The following is a 21,975-nucleotide window of genomic DNA, read 5'->3' on the forward strand; positions in this document are numbered from 1 at the left end:
TTGTTGATAGACCAAGCTAATAAAAATACCATATCTAATTAAAGGGAGTCAATGATAGCACTCTAAAAAACAGCATTGCAGTCTTGCAAAAGGAATTGCTTATGAGTGTATTGTAAGAGGTGAATGATGCTAAAAATACTCTGTCAGTTAGATGCTGCTTGTTATGCAGTGCTGGATGCTGCTTGTTATGCAGTGCTGGATGCAGTGGTAGTATCGCTAGTGCAAATTTTGCAGTGATAGCTGCGGTAGGAACTCTTGAGAATATATTGCGGTTTTACGATACAACTTTAAAGGTCGACTTGCAAAAAAATTTAAAGGCTCAAAAACGAAAAGCCGCCGCAGATTGGAATCTGTTTATTTATCTGACGTAGTCATTACAGTTTGGTTATTGTCTTGTCACGTGATGCTCTCACATGAATTGAAAGGCCAATAAAAAGCTCGATATAAAACTTATCGTAGCACTAGTTTATGACAAACACTTCGGGTTTTACCGAAGACTTCGTATCAAATATAGATGCTTGCTACTTTACAGTTTTGTTTCGGCTTGATCAAATCGTCAAATCGTAATCTGATCAGGTGACCAAATACTTTGCAAATAATTTTTGCAGCACTTTACGATTATCACAGGTGACCAACAGGCTGGTCATGATTATCAGACAATGATATATACTCCTTCGAGGTAAGGTTAAACAATTAAATGAATTTTTACGGTAAATTATAAGATATCACTGCTAAAAGTGACAGCATTACAATGACGATAAAACAGACACATAAGAACAATAGACATGGTTTTATTGAATGCATTAAGTATATTTGTGAAAATATTTCGACGAATAAGGTTGCATGAAAGTGTAAACAGAAACCATCTACCACAACTACATCACATCTGAGCCGTTTTGGAAAAAGAATCAAAACTATGGCGGTCTCGTGTGGCTGCGATTAACTGTTCGTTTTTTAGCTTTTAAGAACTTTTAATCACATTTCCACATATTTTGCGCCTACAACACAACAGAGTAAGACATGGTGAATCTTTTAATATCAAATAACTGTAATGTGAATTTTGTTGCAAGTCAACCTTTAATGAGAACACAATAAAAAAAGCATAATTTCATAGAGATGGTAATAATGTCTGACTCCCGCGAAGAGAGTTAGAGCACGAGTTTGATTAATTGATGATAATTAATGGAGCTGAAATGCTGAATCAATGCTGAAGCTCTCAATGTAATCCAGTTATGTTTTCAAATTTCTAACACCAAATGCAGTGAGATTTTTGGACAATGTGCAGTACAGACACTTGGAAAGCCAGCAGAGTCAGTTAATGCACAGTATCAGGTTTGTACTAATTTGCAGTTGCAGTACACATGCGGTTTGAAGTTTTGAAGAATCTCCATTCACAGTATGCATGAAGTGTTGAGTTTCAGGTAATGTGCATCATGGGCAATTCGCAGTAGATGCACAGTTGCAGTAACAGTAACTGCCTACTGTGCAAAAATTCAAATGCACTGCTAAAATACTGCATACTGCACTGCAATGGCACGTCACAGTTCTAACATGCAACAATTCAAACAGGCACACAGTGAACACAACCCTAGCAGACACACGGTGAACACAACCCTAACAGACACACAGTGAACACAACCCTAACATACATGCAGTGAACACAACCCTAACATACATGCAGTGAACACAACCCTAACAGACACACAGTGAACACAACCCTAACATACATGCAGTGAACACAACCCTAACAGACACACAGTGAACACAACCCTAACATACATGCAGTGAACACAACCGTAACAGACACACGGTGAACACAACCCTAACAGACACACAGTGAACACAACCCTAACAGACACACAGTGAACACAACCCTAACATACATGCAGTGAACACAACCCTAACATACATGCAGTGAACACAACCCTAACAGACACACAGTGAACACAACCCTAACATACATGCAGTGAACACAACCCTAACATACATGCAGTGAACACAACCCTAACAGACACACAGTGAACACAACCCTAACATACATGCAGTGAACACAACCCTAACAGACACACAGTGAACACAACCCTAACATACATGCAGTGAACACAACCCTAACAGACACACAGTGAACACAACCCTAACAGACACACAGTGAACACAACCCAAACAGACACACGGTGAACACAACCCTAACAGACACACAGTGAACACAACCCTAACATACATGCAGTGAACACAACTCTAACATACACACAGTGAACACAACCCTAACAGACACACAGTGAACACAACCCTAACATACATGCAGTGAACACAACCCTAACATACATGCAGTGAACACAACCCTAACAGACACACAGTGAACACAACCCTAACATACATGCAGTGAACACAACCCTAACATACATGCAGTGAACACAACCCTAACAGACACACGGTGAACACAACCCTAACATACATGCAGTGAACACAACTCTAACATACATGCAGTGAACACAACTCTAACAGACAGAGTGAATAAGAATTAGGACTAAAAAAATACAGAATAGTACTTTCTCGCTCTAAATTACCAATGGTAGAAAATCACTTACCTGTTTTGGAGGAAAGACATTGGCAGGAAAAAAAGTCGACTCCATCAATGCACACACCCCCGTTCAAACAAGGACTACTGGCGCAGTCATCAATGTCAACTTCACACAGTTCTCCGGAATAACCATAATCACAGATGCAGCTACCAATCAGAAGGTACATGTATATAGCTATTATACTTGTCAGAAAAAGTTGATATTTGAAAGATGATGAATAATCAGGAGCAACCTGCTCACCTGTATCCTCCAGACAAGTCTTCACATACAGCACCATTCTGGCAAGGGTGACTTTCACATTCATCAATATCAACTTCACATTTCTGCAAATAAATACAGCATTATTTATATTATTTATATTGAAATTTAAAACAAGCGCGTGTGTGTTTATATGTAATATACATGTAATATATACTAGGTAAATACCGGTGTTGCCCAGGTAATTAGTCTTTGTACAGAAAATTTATTTTTATTTATCATATAGCAACAGTTACCATTCTCATGATAAAAGTGTTTTGTGCAATTTAAAAAAATTAAGAGAAAAATAAAACTGTAAAAATTTTCAAACTTTGTCTAACAACTGTAACTTTCAAACTTCGTATTATAAGGAAAATGTTTTGTGCCGGTCAAATAAACTAGGATACAAAATAAAACAACTATAAAAGTGTTTAAATGTAAATGTGAAATACTTAGCAAGTAATAGCTAAATTAAGTCTGTTTTGTTACAATTACCATAAAATTATATATTATATTTGGTAATGATACAATTATTACAATCTGAATAAAAAGCAAAATAAAAATCCTGAATATGTCAAAGTAATAATAACAATTCGTGCATAGAAGTGTGTGTGTATAAAAAGGTTACTGATTCAGCAGAAGCTATCCATCAAAACTTTGAATACGACGATACTGGTGCCTTTCGATACTGGAGAAAAATGAGATATCGGACATCTTTGTCTGGTACTTTGTCTGACCAAACGGAAAAGAATGTAGAATGTGTTTTATATATATATATATATATATATATAAAACACATTCTACATTCTTTTCCGTTTGGTCAGACAAAGTACCAGACAAAGATGTCCGATATATATATATAAAACACATTCTACATTCTTGTGGAATTTCACAAGAATGTAGAATATACAATCCGTATTCTACAAAGTGGATTGTATATATATATATATATATATATATATATATATATATATATATATATATATATATACTCATGCTACAGACAGTACTGTTTCGGCTATTGAAGCCTCATCAGTGCAGCTCAGAGCTTAGGCAAGGGACACAAATCCCATTACCAATGAGAGTTGACTTCCTGCCACAAAACAACTAAGTTGCCTCGCAGACTTTAAGAAAGTCAATGTGCTGGCACCAGAGTGCTCAAATCACAAAAGTGATGAGCTTTGCACAAAGGCTAATAGTGCCGCACCTCTCACAGAGTGCTCAACCAAACCGAAGTAAGGGAGCATATATATATATATATATATATATATATATATATATATACATATATATATATATGTATATATGTATATATATATGTATATATGTATATATATATATATATATATATATATATATATATATATATATATATATATATATATATATATATATACGAGCCCATTTCTGATATTTTGGCACATTCGGTAAAGCTTTTCATTTTAGTACAATTGCGTCTGAGGAGTGCTTCGCACGAAACAAATTTGTAACGCAAATACTAAAAGTTTACTTTTTTCGCAATAATTTTTCAAATATATATATATATATATATATATACAATCCACTTTCTTTCACCTGTTAGCCCCGGAGATTTCAAAAGCTATGTGTGGTGATGCTGGACCATGTTGGGTACAAACCAGCTGTGGATGTTAACAATGCAATGATATTTGTGTGAATCTTTGTGAATCTAAAACTAATCTAGCAGTTGCGCAGCCAAGCTGATGAAATGAATAACAGAAAAGGTTTATTCACAGCTTTTAGAAATAACTGAAGGAAGTGAGGGCTGAAACTTCTCTTACGACTGTAAAGTGCACAATAACATAAATATTATTCAATGAATAGAAAAAACATACTATATGCATGCGTAAGCCTCACACAACCAACCAATAGCTAATACTAATGAGAAAGACACTCCAAGGGCCCAGCAGTATCTTCCTTTACTACATATTGTATTTAATTATATGTGTATTAAATGTTTATCTCTCCAGAGCTCGGATATTCTTTGTAATTTTATATGTAATTGATATTCTTCACTTTTTCAGGTCTATATGTGACAGCAATAGCGCAGCGCCAGATAAATGCTGATTAGGAATACTTTGCTCTTGTGCTTAAATGTGCTTAAGGAAACGGACAAAAGAGACAGTCAACTAATAGTACCAAAATACACAGTCAACTAAAAGTACCAAAATACACAGTCAACTAAAAGTACTAAAATACACAGTCAACTAAAAGTACCAAAATACACAGTCAACTAAAAGTACCAAAATACACAGTCAACCGAAAGTACCAAAATACACAGTCAACTAAAAGTACCAAAATACACAGTCAACTAAAAGTACCAAAATACACAGTCAACCGAAAGTACCAAAATACACAGTCAACTAAAAGTACCAAAATACACAGTCAACTAAAAGTACCAAAATAGAACGTCAACTAAAAGTACCAAAACACACAGTCAGCTAAAAGTACCAAAACACACAGTCAACTAAAAGTACCAATTCATAGTTCAGTTTAATAGTTCAGTTGCTCAAGTATTAGCTTAGAAAAATAACTAATGAATCAAAAGATGTTGAAATAACAGGGCTCTAAAAAGTATGCTTAATGATATCCTTTTACAATGTTCATGGTAAATATGTGATCAAAAAATAAATAGTAAGCTCAAGGTTGAAATAAATGATAAAAACAACTCAAAAACAAAACATTACAATAAAGACTACTTTATTCAAATAAAGACTACCTAAGTACCCTCACCTTCTCAAAGAAAGACTACCTAAGTATCCTCACCTTCCCAATGAAACCATTATGGCAAACACAGATGAAGAGACCCACTTCGTTGATGCAAGTACCAGCATTCTCACAAGGAGTGGAAAAGCACTCATCGATGTCATGGTCACATATAACACCATCAAAACCGACCTGAAAATACAGATATGCACATGCATTAACAAGTTTACAAAACAATAACAAACTTGCATAATGTAATTTCAACATATCAAGAAAAGGCTGATCAATGACAAACCACAATGTTTTTTGTGAAAAGAGAGAAATCTAATGCGAATGACTCTTCAAACTAAATTATGCTTCCACGAAAGTAAATGTTTATTTTTCTTGTAATATAATGCAACGAACTTGGTAGGTAATTATGTATTATACATTTGCATAATATATGGGCATGTAGTCATCTTGTGAAGCTGCTGCTGCCAAGCACAACAATAGTAAAACAATAGTATTAATTGTATCATTACTAAATCAGCTTTTATTGTAATCGTAGCAAAAGACTTAATTTAGCAATTTCTTGCTAATTATTTCACATTTATATTTAAACACTTTTATATTTGTTTTAATTTGTTTCTTAATTTATTTGACCTGAACAAAACAGTTTCTTCTTGATATTAAGTTTGAAAGTTAGAGTTGTTGGACAAAGTTTGAAAACCTATGCAGTTGTTTTATTTTTTCTCTCAATTTGTTCAAACTGCACTAAACACTTTTCTCATGGCATGAGGTTGGAAAGTTAGAATGGTACCTGTTGTTATATGTTAAATAAAAATCAACGTTTTGTGCAAAGACTTTAAGTACCCGAGCAACACCCGACGTTCACCTAGTACAGCTATAAATTTTTCAAAACCAAAGGTACAATAAATATATTAAATTTATAAAACTGTATTTGCTTTTAGTTTAAATTATTTTCATATGCTTCTCTATAAATAGACTAACCTCACACTGGCAGTCCCAGTATGGAGCCTCATCAATGTCATGACATATTCCATGAGCTGAACAAGGCCTTCTTTCGCAAAGACTATATGTTTCCTGACAGGCTGGTCCTCTATATCCTGTGTCGTAAAATGATGAAAAAGATGGACTGACAGCCTCATGAAAGGTCTTGCTCAAAAAACCTGGGGTTTATCGTTGTGTGAAAAAATCAAGATTAAAAGCACAAATTCTGAAAAGCTCTTTTCAACGTTATGCAGCATCCGATCAGTTCTTAAACAAAATATAATTGAAATAAGGATATCATCCAACAGACTACACAGAAAAAGCAACAAGGATTGAAAATTGATGGCAAATAGATGGGAGAGTAAGATATAGCTCAAATACATATAAAGCCTAAAAAATTTGCTAATTTGGTAACATTAATTATAACCACAAGAGTAAGAATATTGTAGAAACCTGGAGGGCATGTGCATAGATATCCAACATCCATTGCGATATGACAGGTACCCCCATTTTTGCACGGCTTAGAGTCACATATGTGTTTTTTACAGCCAGCCATTGTCCATCCGGCTTCACATTCACAGTGGTAACCACCCTATCGACAAACAGGAAAGTGCTGCAGCACCAGCAGCGATATTCATGTTTTTGCACCAAGGAATCTACTTGAATGGTTTGAATACTTGAATAAAGTTCTGCTCAGGCCTTTTTTTATCCAGCAATAATGATTGCAAAGCTTGTCGTAAAGCTAGCAAAGCTTTCCCAAAGCTAGCAATGTACTCCTCAAACAGAACAGGTTAAAGTGGACTCGCTTTCAGGCCCCAGTAGCTTTTTCACTCACACTTCATATGTTTGTTGCACTAACTCAACTAGGATACCTGATCCAAATTTTCTTTATTATTAACGATATTAATATCCCTCTCTATTTCAAAACAGCAACATAATTTACTATTTGCTATACAATTATTACTTCAAAGATCACATGAATGACCATCGCTTTTAGTAAAAACCTTTTGTTCAAGTAGAGGTGAGTCTAAAAAGAGGTGGGAAACAGTGCAGTGGAAATCTGTATTCAGTTATTTAATGAATAATGTAATAAAATAAATAAATATGTACATATAACTATCTCATCATTTTAATTTGAGTAACTTATTGTTGGCAATAGTAGTTAGTATATATCGGCATGGAAGTGTGATGGAATGCACTGAAGTTCTTTACCTCCACAGGAGCATTTAGTTTGATATTTATTATCAATTTGAATCTATCCGCAGTGAGTTTTTCTGTGACCTCAAATAGCGGTCTCACAGCAAATTCCTTCGCACAAGTTGAGCGAAACAATATGGCGTCGAATCCTTTTGGAATTTACCATTTCTATGATTCAGAGTAGAAAAAACTCGGCATCCATTCAAAGCATCAAAATCCGAGCTATCTATGATACGCTTAGAGAAGCTTTATATAAATATTCAGCTAGTGCCTTCAACTACCAAATCAAAAATATAAATGATTGAATTTTTTAAAAGATGAAATAATCTGTATATGAAGGATCAAAAACTGTTGAGTTTGACGACTTAAAGGCTGATTAGCTTTTATTTATTATCCTTGCCCAACTTTTTGAATTTAATTTTTTAAATTTTGCAAAATGTTTACTTTCAAAGACCATCTTTCTGGAATTGATGAAAATGCATGAACTAATTATTGTAAGCTGCTGTTTATTTTTTACAGATTATCAACCAGTAGTTAGTTTCAATAAGTGAGTGATATTAGAATACTATTTAATTTGACTAAAATAGTAAAGAGGAAAAAGTAGGAAAGAGACTAGCTATTGTAGATCAGTAAGCAATTCTATCATGCAGTATCTGTAAAAATATATTTTAGAGAGACAATACAATGCCGGGAAGAAACTATTAACTCTATAATTAGAATTCATTATATAGAGATAACACCCAAAATGACATGGATTAACCAAAGTATAAAGAAAATTTCTTCAACTTTCTCATATCTTTGAAGTTAAAAGCACCTGGTAGAGATGTGCTTTTTGGCTTACCTTTTCAACAAAGAGACATAATTGCCAAAGTCTATCTGTTTTTCTCTCATACTCAATTAAGTTGAGTGTCAACTACCTTGAAATTATTTCTGATTTTCAAAAAACTGTATCCTGGATTAAGTTTGCAGTTATGTGGTATTTTCGATTTCTTGGACCAATACACTAAAAATCTAACCATGTTGATGTATTTGATTATGTTTACCCTGAAGAAGAACCTAGTCTTTGTAGTTGCTGTATGTACAAAAATAATACCGTGGCTCTGCTCAATGATACTGGTTTGCCAGATAAGCCAGTGTTATTCATGTCGTCAAGGAAGCATTGAATGATTCATGTGATGTTTTTGCCAGCATCGTTGAGTTAGAGTGTGAATGATATTGACAAAACAAACTTACCGACATGTGGATATTATAACTTTAATTTCTGGTGTTTTGAAATACCTCAATTTTTACTTTACTCATATTCATTTGAAAACTATTTAATGTCTCTTTCGCTCTTCTTCACTCTCTCTTTCCGATCTCTCTCTCTCCCTCCCTCTCTTTTCCAGTTATGTGACAGTTCCTTCTTCTCCCATATATTTTTAATTAGGTTTGATTAGTGTCTTGTGCAGCCCTGACCACCATATTTCCCTACCTTGGCTGGGATTCCACATTGCCCAGGTGCGCTGCTTTCTTTTATTATAGTAACAACAACAATAAATTCCGTGTCATTCAGACAGTTCATGATAGGTCTGTGCATGAGGGGATCTAAAGGACACTGTTCTGTCATCCCTGAGAAATCTTGTTAGCTGGTTACAATGCTCGATAAAGCGCTCCAAATCCGATTCTTATCCTGTATAACTGGGTCTCTATCAAATGTTTTTAGCTAGACTGTTGTAACCGTCTGTGGGTCATATACCTCGCTGAGATCATGGTAGAATTCCTTCATAATATTGCGATCAGCAGCAAATTGTACATTTCTTGTGTTTTCTTCCTATCAATGTAACTTCAGGTTTCTGGTACATTGCTGGAGCTTGTTCCTTGCTGTTGAAAGTTTTCCCTTGTTTGCTCTGGTGCAAACAATTTTCTGAACCTATATTGGTGTCTCCTGGATGGTCTGCCAAAAACCTCACATGCTGCATTGAAAGTCTTTGAAGATGTGATTGTGCCAAATCTTAGTTGATTTTAATAAAGTATCGATGTTTTTCTATCATTCGAAACGTTGTTTGTTGTTTCAGTCAATCTCACTGTCAAAATATTTGAAGAATAAAATCACCAAGAATTGATCGCAGTAAAAATGTTCCAAAAAAGATGTGCCCAGACTTGTCTAAAATGATGTATATAATGAGACAGCCTGTCTCTATCTCTCGTATTCACATTGGCTATTGCGATAAAAGTCGAGTCCTACACAACTTTTTTGGCATATATTTTATTCTGTATTTTTTCAAGATTGCTACAATAAATTTTTAAATCTAGCTACAGATACATTATTACCAATATCTCAAATGCCTTAAGAGTCATTACACATTTGTCATACCAGTTTCCTCTATATGCTGTGTAAACATCTGAGTACTGACTACGGTTCTGCCAGTCTACGGTAATTAGGTCGAGTTAAATTATTTTATTGCCGCTTTTGTATCAGCCAAGTTTTCAGTTGCTACCCATGTCAGAAGCTAATTACAAAATAAAATAAGCAGGCCGCATCTTTGAAAAAACATGTTTGAATATATGGCGAAACCAACCGCATCCCTAGAAAAGTCATTCATAGTCAATGTTAGCTAGTCATTATTAGTATCAATTTGTAGAAAAAAAGGTCACATTTGATTAATTGATATGAGTACATAACAAATGGTTTTTTGAGTTGACCAAAATAGCTAACGCAAAACAATGTCAATATGTTTGAAATAAATTAACGCACCTATTCTGACAAAGGGTTAATAAAGCCATTCTTGCACCTGGTTGACATTTTGCGACGTGGACTCACTCGTATTCAATTGGTAGTCTGAAGCAGAATTTTTTTGAGTAGCTCTTAATATTTGGTCCATTGGAATGGGGTCAAGCTATGAAAAATTACCCGTCAATACAGCTCTGATTACACTTCATAAACCTATCTATCAGAAAAGATTTTGGAACAGGTGGCAACAGGCTTATGATGTATTCAATATGTTCTGCAAATCATGTTTTGCATTATCTTCAGCATTATTATTTTATTATATAATTATAACCAGCCAAAAACTTTCATCTCAGCAAAACATTTTCATTAAAAACATCCATTCAAGTCGTGGCCACTCCCTTAGTTTCAGCACATATGATAGGACAGATTACTTTACTGCAGTAAAACTCAAACTTTTTACGTCTCGTATCTGGATATTCCTCTTCAATTTTGGTCCTAAAACAACAACTCTCACTATGTTGTGTATGCAGGTTGGTAGTGATCTCCACTCTGCTCTTGCAAAGCCTTCGGAGTATGTCCAGAATACCAATGATTTGTAGGGGCATTAGTTCCTCTGTTTTTTCATACCATGTTGTATATCACATAAACCTGCAGCTTTTCAGATGGTTTCACACACTCCACATCTGGATACTTGGGTACTAACAAATATTATTAAACTTTTATTATCTTCAGATAATTTATTGAATGCCGCTTGGAAGCGATATGACATCTAGTAAAGTTATCAGCAATAAAAATACAATTAGCCACAAAACTTACTTTATAAGGTCTGTAATCTCCTGCACGTCTGCAACACACTTTAGAACAGCCAGAAAAAAAAATGCCACATATTATACATGTAGTTTGTGCAGCACACATTCACATCTCTCCTTTCCGTGTAAAGCAGTTTTTGAACTAACACAACTGTCCCACTGGTGACACCACAAAAACATCCTGTAATCGATGAAACGAATGTAACAAATATCTGTCATTCACAGAGATGTCATTCTATCGTGTTCTATTCTACTGTATGCTTAGTTAGATAGATTGAGAGTGTAAAATTACAAAAAAAAAACAATTGTTTAAAGAAGCATTAGTACGCCAAGTCAACCACTTGAAACTTTTTTCTGGGAGTCAAAGATGAGCATTGATCAACCCATTTTTCTCACTTTTTACAAGTGAAAAGTGAACATAAATTCTAATCATAAATCAAATTTATTAGCTAAAACTGCAAAAGAAAATTTGAAGTGAATATTATAAGTGAAATGATAAAAAATATATAAAACGATGATTGGTGATAGCAGAAAATTTTAATTTTATTAATTGATACTCATGATTAGTGAAATTATTATTTTTAGTTTAGTATATATATAGGAAACTCAAAGCTAAAAATGAATTTACCTCCATTTCCCTATCTTCCTCTGCAGCATAACGCTGCTGATGCCTGTCAGCTCTGACAATAAGCTGTCAGCCCCAATATTTAACCACCTGATGCTAAAAAAAACTCTGAGTCACCTTCGCTGGAACGGGAAGCAATGTTAAAATTCTGTTGTTTGTTAATTCAGTAAATCAATGTCAATTAATTCCGTAAATCAAATAACGACGTCGATGCCCGATCTCGTAATTTAGTAAAATATTCAATGACGAGAATCTTCGAGATTACGGACAAAGCGTTCTTTTGGCAATAATATTTATTATGACCTATATAAAAATTTCGTGCTTATGATTGGCTAAAGGAGAAATAGTATATTTATTGCTCATGAACACTTTCACATACGCTGACTGACTACACACGTCATGAATAAAGCACCCGTTTGAATCTGATCCCATCATAAAATTATCTCATTCAAACGCTTATCTTTCTGAACATGGCTAGTCTACAAAAACAAAAATGACTTCAAACTGTAGCTGTTGTTTTAGCCTTATACTGATTTTAGTTTCATTGAAATGACCTAAATGGTGCAATCACATCTTTAAAGTCTCCCATTAACCAGTTATATCCCCTATTACCTTGTGCCCATCCAACTTTTCGTTTATGTTTTCTCCTAGGCCTTCTTGAATTTTGTCTATTAGTTGTCTTCCCACATTTCCTTTAAATTTTCCCTGTGGTCATAGAACAGACCATGTTGTGGTCTGCACAGCAGCATGCACCCTTGTGAACACAGTTGTCCAAAAAATTTCACCAGTTCACTTGCTTTGTAATTACATAGACCAGTATGCGTCAATGCTTGAACTTTGGATGCAGCCATGTCTGTGTATGTTGATCCTATGTTCGAAGATGATGTTGGTGATGGTGAGATCATGATCTGAGCAGAAAAGAAGTAGAAGTTCACTATTAGAATTGCATTTTCTTAGACCTTGACATCCGATAGCTCTTTGTCAACTCAGGAGATCACATCCAACTCTTGCATTAAGGTCACCTGCAAAGAGTAGTTCATTTGCGACAGGGATGTTTTCCATCATGCATCTGAACTGATAGTAAAAGTTTTTGGTTTCATTAGAATTTGTTTTAGTGGGAGTATGGACGCTTATGATAGACAAGTACGCATTTCTTTTTAGTGGCGGGCACAGAGCATCATCCTTTCGCTCCCTGCGATTGGGTCTGGTCCATCCTTTTAACAATATCAAAGCTAACTTCTGCCTCTCTTTGCGCATGGTTCTTCTCTGCCACTCCAGTAGAATGTGTAGCCACTGTCCACCAAACTCCCTGAAAGCGCTTAGACGGGTCCCACAGATGCTATTATATCAACCTGGTATTTTTTGCCAATGGTGCATCTGTCATTTTTGGTCGATTTGAGCAATCTCTAACATGAAGTATCCTTAACATTTTATTCTGCATCTTTTAAAATGGGCTTTTCATACTTCTGGTTGCTTTCTAGCTGACTTTTCATTGGGAGCCAGAGTGTGAGCTCTCAATTGCGAACCTTTTCAATCCGTGCGACGTTAGAGACGGTATTATTATTGATTTGTGCCGTTTCAATAAAACTGCACGCAAAATTTATCAAAGAACACTAGCTTTTGCATTAATGGAATCCTTCTCTAGGCAGTACAGAGATGTAATCCAGCGGGTAAAAAGGAGTTCACACATGCTGGCATCTTTGGTCTGCTGCAACAGCTATAACTAGAAGATAAGTTCACTCATCCCCGCCTTTGAGTGTGGCTAGTGCCAACATTCTAGGAAGTTTATTCAGACTCTTTGTCGGGTATTTCAAGTTGTTTCAGTAAGATATCTTATTAGATACACTTTCTCTAATATGATACTGTTCTCATCTATGACAGATGCCACTTTTGGATTACTTTTGTATTTTTCTGTAAAAAATGAGTTTTATTCTTGTAAAAATCTGAACAGCTGAACATTATTGATGTCACCAAACTAAATTCTGACTGATTAATACTTAAACTTTACTTTTTCAATTAATGCAGTAAAGGCTTAATTGTAAGATGTAAAAATTGGTGTACCTACAAAAACCATCAGATTTAAGAACAAATAAATTCATTTTGAGTGCAAATGAACAAACTCTAAACTAGTTTAACAATTTGAAATGCATGTCAAAATCAGAGGTGTACAGTATGAAATTATAAATACAATTAAAACAATTATACAGGTAGAATCACCTGGTAGGTTTGACGAATCTCACATGTGGAAGCAACCAATTTGAATGTCTTCTACCTCTCATCAAAAGAGCGAAGCAAATAGACAGACAATCACAATAGCCTTTGCCAGGTGCATTAAGCATTAATATTGACAAAATTGATAAAAAATGAATGTCTTTTTAAAGAGACTCATGATCTCCAAGAAAGAATTTCTAGAAAAACTATCAATGCTCGACTCTGATGCGAGCGTTGGCATTAATATTGCATCAAGCAACAACTGTCACTAATCGTCGTTTTTTACTTTAACAATGGGACATATACATGTCATCTACTATATAAACGGCAATCGTTGTCTATCTGTGTATCTGTCTGTCCGCTTTATAGAGTACCGTACTTTTCCGACTATTAGCCGCTACTTTTATATAAGGGCGTGTCTATTCTGTGGTTCTTTTCACTGCTAGGGCGCATTAACGAGAATCTCCGGTTAGTACACACCTCTATTATAATACGTAACCCGCTATTCATCGTAGGGATGGATGATAAATACTGATATGCTAATAGTACGAGTTGTCTTCTCGATATATTGAGTCACCGATAACTCCCAAATATGAGCAGTATAAATAAATTATATGGCGGTCTTTTCTTCGATTCGATCGTACGAAGCAAACTTAATTAATATGTGTAAGTAGTAAAATTAAATTAGTAGTAAATATTAGTAGTGAATTAAATAAAATTTACTACTCTTGAAATAAATTAATGAGTAGTAAATTACATCTAATTAATATTTACTGCCAACGTGTATCGGGAAAGTCATGTGAAGGTTGTTTCTTGCAACCACTAGAAAAACGCTGTTCTCTATATAGTAGATAGTTGAAATTGAACATAAGACGGAGTCTATATATTCTGAACAATAGAATGTTGCGGAGGTTGACTCACAACATTCATAGGAAGAGGAACCGTCAATAACATTGATTTATGGGCTGCAACCACGTCAACATGAACTAAGCTATATTTAGAAAGCGGAGGTAGTCTAGAATCTTGATATTCTACCAAACGACATTGTCAGTCTAATTCAACATCTTTTCTGTAAGTTACTAAGTAAAATAACGCAGTACCAGACTGCCAGCCGTGACACTCCAAAACCTCCCCTTATGTCACCCTTACTCCACCTGCACGTTTTACCAGAAAACACCGTAGTGCCAGACTACACCAGTAGGGTTACTCACGAGTCACCAAGACTCAGAAAGATTCTTAACAATCCTTTCTCTCTACGACAGCACAGAGTCACAAGCTACGCGAACGGAGCTTGGATTCCCAATGACAACATGGCCGTTTTTTACTCGTCCGGTGGCGCATGCCCACGAACCCTTCCGAGCTATCGGCGGGCACCACGTGACTACTAACTCACATTTCCCCCAGCTTTTAAGAAGCTACCAGCTATCCCTCATAGTCATCCAAATACTGGGGACGCCGTCGCTCTCGCTGCGACCGCCTGAGCATAAACGGTTGAAGCTCAGGTTCATCAGGATCTAAATCCCTGGACGGAACCCCAGCAGTCTGAGGCTGCCCATCCATGTTTTGAACTTCATCCTCGGCAGTCTGAGGACCGTCCTCCACATCCCCCTCCGAGACCTCAGCCACCTCACAGGGATGCAGCTGAGGCGGTGGGGGAGCAGCAGAACCGCGTAATCTATCTAGATTAGGCCGGCCGTCTTCGACCAGTTCACGGATGCCGTTTTCCCTACTACGGTCAGTGCCAAACCGCCGTTTGCGGACATCCCTCACATGCCTCGGCATGCCATCCATGCACACGTTGTGCTTTGAAACGACTCCGGTAATCACTCCCGGTGCCCACTGCCTAGTGCACGACGGAGTCGAGGGTTTCACCCACACCTCATCGCCGACAGCAAACTTGCCTTGACTGACCTCATCTAACCCGCGTAGATTCACGTCAAAAGGCACTCGCCATGAGTATCGATACAGATTATTCGAGGGTACCGAACCCCCATCTGTACCCTTGCGAGGCGTGACATTATACCAGAACGTCGCCTCCTCGGGGCTAATTCTTCCCCTCTCGGCAATCCGCTTGATTGTCCGGTGATTCCTCTCAACGATTTCGTTGCCACTCGGGGCGTAAGCGGCACGACGTCTCAGAGAAATCCCCCACTCGTCAACGAACTGTGCAACAGTTGCTGACCTAAAACGCCATGGAATTGTCCATTAACAATTCGTCACACGGCCCTCGCTCAATTACGATCGTGCGTAACTGAGCCACGATGTGCGCTGCCGTCTCACTTGGCAAGCGGCGCCAGATAGCGAAACGTGACGGCCCGCAATCAACCATGGACAGGAACACCTGGCCGCCATAGTGAGTCACGTCTATGGCCACCCGGCACCAGTTCCCCTCGACAGCCAAGCTGCCTGTTTCCACGAGGTTCTCACCTCTCGGAGCCGGGTCAATGCGCTGACAGGCCTCACAGCCAGCCAGCTCGCGTTTGACCTGCTCCTGTGTCAAGTCACTGCGTACTTGCTGAGCAAGGTACAGTGTTCTCTCGACACCCAGATGGTGAGGCAAATGAGCCGCCCACACAGCATCCCCGAGGGTCTCGCCGGTGAAGATGGCAGCAGCCATGCTCTCGGCCTCGCCTCCACTCATCCCACGATGCCCGAGCCACTTCTTGGGCACCCTCGTCATCCTATCCGCCTTGTTTTCCACAGTAGGTACAAGACGCATAGTGACCGATAAGCCGTACTCGGTGATCGTATCACGGATCACCCCCAGCCGACGCTTCACCAGCATCTCTGCAGCACCTTTCGTGCGAACACGATTGCGCCCGTCAATTGTATTTGACATCCAATTGACAACTGTGAGAGAGTCAACCGCCAAGGTGAAGGTCTTGAACACCCACGCAATAGCCAGGTTAACACCTCGTCCCACAGCTTCCAATTCGGCAACATTGATGTGCGAATGGTCTGACTCCTTCCTCAGCCACGACGCATCCTCAACAATGCTGCGATCAACCTCGATTGCCACACCGAGGCCCAGAGAGCTAGCATCTGTCCACACAACGACCAAACCGTCCGGTCTTACGTGCCACGGACCCCTAACAGGGTCCTCCTGGCATACCCTTGTGTAAAGCTCACTAGCTAGCGAGCTGACCTCTTTTTCAACAGGGGCATCCCAGGCTCCGTTGCATCCCAGCCGCTTCAAGAAGCTGCAATAGGGCCGCAACCACCCAGCCACTGGGTAATGACCGACAAGTCGGCCACAAAACGAGAAAAGCTCTCTCTTAGTCAGCCCAGCTGGCTCAAGATGAATTTCGGAGAGTGCAGTTCCCCTCGACATCTGCAAATGTCCACGAGCATTTCCTTTCAGAGAAATGCCCAACAACCGACCTCCATCAAGGCCCTCCGGCTCTTTCGTCACCAGTCCATACTTAGCAAGGTGCTTCCTCAGCTCCTCCACGCCAAGCACAGACTCCTGCACCACTATATCGTCGATATAGTGGTCAGTCCCTCGTCGAACCCGCTCGTCGAGCGAAAGAACCTTGCCTAGGATTTTGGTCATGATCCTAGGCGCACACGAAAGCCCGAAGCCTAAACGTGTCAGCGCATAAGGGACCCCCTTATACTTCACGACCTGGTATTTCCACAGGTCCTCCGAAACATGGATTTGTAGGTACGCGGACTTGAGGTCAACTACCCCAAGTCTGCCACGCAACTGTCTCCACTTTCGGATTTTCTCGCCGCACACAGCGACCGCGTCACCTCCCGTGTGACTCTCGACAAACGCGTTCAGCTCACGGTAGTCCATGACTGGCCGCACCTTGTCCTTCGTTGGTTGGAACACAGCCAAAAGGGGATAATACCCTCAATGGGCCGACTCCACCTTTTCAACCAACCTTTTGAGATCCAGCTCTCAATATCAGCACAGTACCGCTCATGCAGGTTAGGTGCCCGAGTACACTTGTACTCCGCGACCCGGGTCTGCAATCCTTTCGGAGATTCCCCGGACCACCGCCAGCTAACGGTCCATCGGCCTTGGGCAAAAGTGACAACAAAATCGGGGTCGTCGACTCGCAGTGACACCAGATCACCACCCAACCCCGACAACGGTGCCACCCCTGCCACCCCGCATGCGCCGCCAGCCCCAGTATCCTGCCGAGCAGGTACTCCACAGCATCCATTCTGATAGGGTTTCCCCCACCTGACCGAATACTTCGCATCACTTCCTCTACGGACAGTGACGCCTCCCATGTGGTCAATGACGTCGCCACCCAGCAAGCAGTCAACTCCAAGATTGCACAGCTTGTCCATAACGAGTGCCGTAACGCCGAAACAGTGTCCCTGTACACCGACGACCACCCGACACTGACCCTTCACATGAGACGCCTTACCATCCGCTGTCAACAGCGGGTGGCTCGGCCTAAGTTGGGTTGAGCCTGTCAACACCTGCGGACTTACCAGAGTCCTCTCGCTTCCAGTGTCAACCAGACACTGAAAACCGCAACCATTCAGAATTGCTTGAACGACCGGCATACGACTGCTCGTCGTAGGCTCGCCAGTCGCCCCGGACAGCCAAGGACTGTCCCGCAGTACACTCTTACTGCTTGCATGTGACCTCCAGCCTCCCCCTGTCACGCCAACGCCACCTCGGGTCCCCCTGATGTTATGGGACCCCTCGTAAGCCTGGCTTACACGGTGTCCATATGAGAGGATGCGGCGCCCCGAGTTGCATCCTCCTGATGAAAACCCGGCTCATCCTCCGTGAGCCCTGCCGCCGCCCCAGGCGGTGGCCGTACAGGACAATCCCGTACAAAGTGCTCCGTGCTGCCGCACCGGAAACACCCGACCCTCTTGCCAGAAGAGGTCTTTTTCGCCCCCGTACCAGACGAAGGCCGCTTAATACGTGGGCAGTCCTTCACCCGGTGTGGACCCCCACATCGAAAGCAACTGTCTTTGCTTCTCGGCTGCTTGCTAGAAGCAGCCCCCAACTGCTTGCCAGAAGCAGTCACCGGCCAGTTACCAGAACTGGCCGCTGAGCTAATTGTTGAGGGGCGACCCTCAACAGCTCTCCGGGAAACCAACTTTCCCCTCACTCGGTTCAGCACTGAACCAAAGTCAGCAGTATACGCCTGATCGTGCGTAACTGCCCACTCGTAGACTGACTCAGGCAGCCCTTCATAGAACTTGGTCCTAAAAACCAGGTCCTCCAGCGTCACCCCCAGTCTACCGCCGAGCCGCTCCAAGCGGTCCAGGAACACGTCAACTGTCTCCCCGGATTCGAGTCGACAGCTGACAAAGCGACGCCATGCCTCCTGTCGAGGCATGGCGTACTCGGCAGTCAAAACTGCCTTCACGACATCCCACTGGGATGCGTTGCCCACCCTCATGCGTCCATGCACTCTGGCAGCAGTGCCATCGAGCATGTACGCAATCAGCGTGCACGGAGCAATGTGCTCCAACTCACACAGTCGCTCGTACTGCGAGAGCCATGCGGTTACCTCAACCGCACCATCACCGGCAAATGGCTGCATCTGCCGGCTCAGCCTTTCTAAAATAGGCCCTCGTGCCTGGTTCATCAGATTCGCTAAAAAAGCGGCATCTAAAACCAGCGGCACTGTTACAGCGCCCGCGGCGCCCTCGGGTGGCTGACCACCTCCGCCATCAGTAGATGGCTCAGCCTTTTGGCTGCTCCCGGGCGCGCTCATGGCCCGCTCGTGCTCACCTCAGCCCAGCTGAGTGGCACCACCTAACAACAAGGCAAAGTAAATACAAATATATAGGCCGAAATAGCTTGTAAGTTACTAAGTAAAATAACGCAATACCAGACTGCCAGCCGTGACACTCCAAAACCTCCCCTTATGTCACCCTTACTCCACCTGCACGTTTTACCAGAAAACACCGTAGTGCCAGACTACACCAGTAGGGTTACTCACGAGTCACCAAGACTCAGAAAGACTCTTAACAATCCTTTCTCGCTACGACAGCACAGAGTCACAAGCTACGCGAACGGAGCTTGGATTCCCAATGACAACATGGCCGTTTTTTACTCGTCCGGTGGCGCATGCCCACGAACCCTTCCGAGCTATCGGCGGGCACCACGTGACTACTAACTCACATTTTCTACTATTGCATCTCAGGCTAGAACTTCCAGGTTTAAGGAAAGATCCAATAAGATTGTTACCACTGGCAGGGCGTCTCTAACTAAACTGAGGTGGGAGATTCGGAGGACAAAAAGGTATTCTTTTGGAGTTCGGACTTCCAACGCGGTGGACGCACTGGGATCGAGATCAACTCAATAACGCTATTTGAATTATAGGAAATTTGAACTCAAGGTACTTTGAATAATTACATTGATTGCATTTATCAGTAATGTGATTGATTGAGATAGCTACGCTAGGTTTGATATAGTGTTGTTATAGCATTGCCTTAGTTATAAAAGCAGTAAAAGGAGCTATAACAATATCATAGACTTTGCCAACATGTTAACAAAACACTGCTATTCAAAAAATTAATTGTATCTATACTCTGTGCATTGATAAAGCGATGTGAGGCTACGAAGCGATCCCCTACTATGTTCCTTATTTTTACAAAACCAATACTTTCACCACCATCAATCAGAGTTAGTGCTGCTATTGCTATTTTATTGCTAATTGCTATTTTTGCGTAATCACAAAAATCTGAATCGGCTATAATAACATCAACATAAGTAATTATTTGTTTTAAACTGTAATTAAACTGTTTGCTTTTAAGTTGGAAGTGCTCAACCAAAATATTAAAATTAAATTTTAGGCAAATTTTATAGAGAAATCTTTGGACAACACTGTCACTACTATAAAACGCCCTAAAGATCGTTGGTTATGTTATCAACGAATAATAAAATTAAGTTACTAGCAATTGCTGGGAAAGTCGCAAATATGCGTCTACGGCGGTCGACCATAGAAAACGCATAAATGAGTCTACTTCAGTGAAAGGGTTAAAAACGTTGGATTTGCCACTGTTTGTGATAGTAAACATGTACATTTCCTTCCGCAGCTGAGTTACTTTTACTTATTTTTCAGCTACAAGTACTGCAGAACTCCAGCTACTACAGAACTTGCACGGGTACAGTTACTGCGTTTTACCTACTAAAGTTCTACAGCGAAAAGGTTAGTACGTCTTATTCAATGTTGTATTGTCTATGAATTGCCACACATCCACTACTTAAAAACGTTGGATTTGCCACTGTTCGTGATAGTAAACATGTTCATTTCCTTCCGCAGCTGAGTTACTTTTACTTTTTTCCAGCTACGATTATTACAGAACTACAGAACTTGCACGGGTACAGCTACTGCGTTTTACCTACTAAAGTTCTACAGCGAAAAGGTTAGTACGTCTTATTCAATGTTGTATTGTCTATGAATTGCCACACATCCACTACTTGAAAACGTTGGATTTGCCACTGTTCGTGATAGGAAACATGTTCATTACCTTCCGCAGCTGACTTAGTTTTACTTTTTTTTCAGCTAGGAGTACTACAGCTACTACAGAACTTGCACGGGTACTCCGAGCGTTGCGATAGGTGACGGTGAGAAGAAAGCGAGCAGCATATATTACAAAAAAAGCACACCATCTTATTCACTTTTAGAAACGGTTGAAGCAGTACAATGCCTCCCAAAAAGCCTACCGCTCAAACGCAAGAACAGATTGATTCCCATAGAGAAAGAGACCGAGTTCGCAAAGCAGCAGCTAGACGAGCAGAAACTGCAGAGCAAACACAACTACGCCTACAACGAGACAGAATAGCTACTGCATCTGCTAGAAGTGCAGAAACTGCAGAGCAAACACAGCTACGCCTACAACGAGACAGAATAGCTACTGCATCTGCTAGAAGTGCAGAAACTGCAGAGCAAACACAGCTAC

At 40.0% G+C, this 21,975-nt stretch overlaps 2 protein-coding genes across 2 annotated transcripts; both read right to left on the bottom strand.

Annotated features, from left to right (window-relative positions):
- Nucleotides 1–48: 48 nt before the first annotated feature.
- LOC137406960 (fibropellin-1-like) lies at nucleotides 49–9,336 on the bottom strand. Its single transcript, XM_068093559.1, has 7 exons — nucleotides 9,202–9,336; nucleotides 6,961–7,125; nucleotides 6,534–6,649; nucleotides 5,604–5,787; nucleotides 2,823–2,905; nucleotides 2,589–2,728; nucleotides 49–62 (listed from the first exon to the last, which is right to left on the bottom strand). The coding sequence occupies exons 1-7, from the start codon at nucleotides 9,334–9,336 to the stop codon at nucleotides 49–51; spliced, it is 837 nt and encodes a 278-aa protein (XP_067949660.1).
- A 6,171-nt stretch (nucleotides 9,337–15,507) lies between these two features.
- Nucleotides 15,508–18,609, bottom strand: LOC137406961 (uncharacterized). Its single transcript, XM_068093560.1, has 3 exons — nucleotides 17,973–18,609; nucleotides 16,338–17,886; nucleotides 15,508–16,267 (listed from the first exon to the last, which is right to left on the bottom strand). Exons 1-3 carry the CDS (start codon nucleotides 18,607–18,609, stop codon nucleotides 15,508–15,510), a joined length of 2,946 nt encoding a protein of 981 aa, XP_067949661.1.
- Between the last annotated feature and the right edge of the window lie 3,366 nt (nucleotides 18,610–21,975).

The sequence above is a fragment of the Watersipora subatra genome, chromosome 10, assembly GCF_963576615.1.
Source record: "Watersipora subatra chromosome 10, tzWatSuba1.1, whole genome shotgun sequence".
NCBI classification, from domain to species: Eukaryota; Metazoa; Bryozoa; class Gymnolaemata; order Cheilostomatida; family Watersiporidae; genus Watersipora; species Watersipora subatra.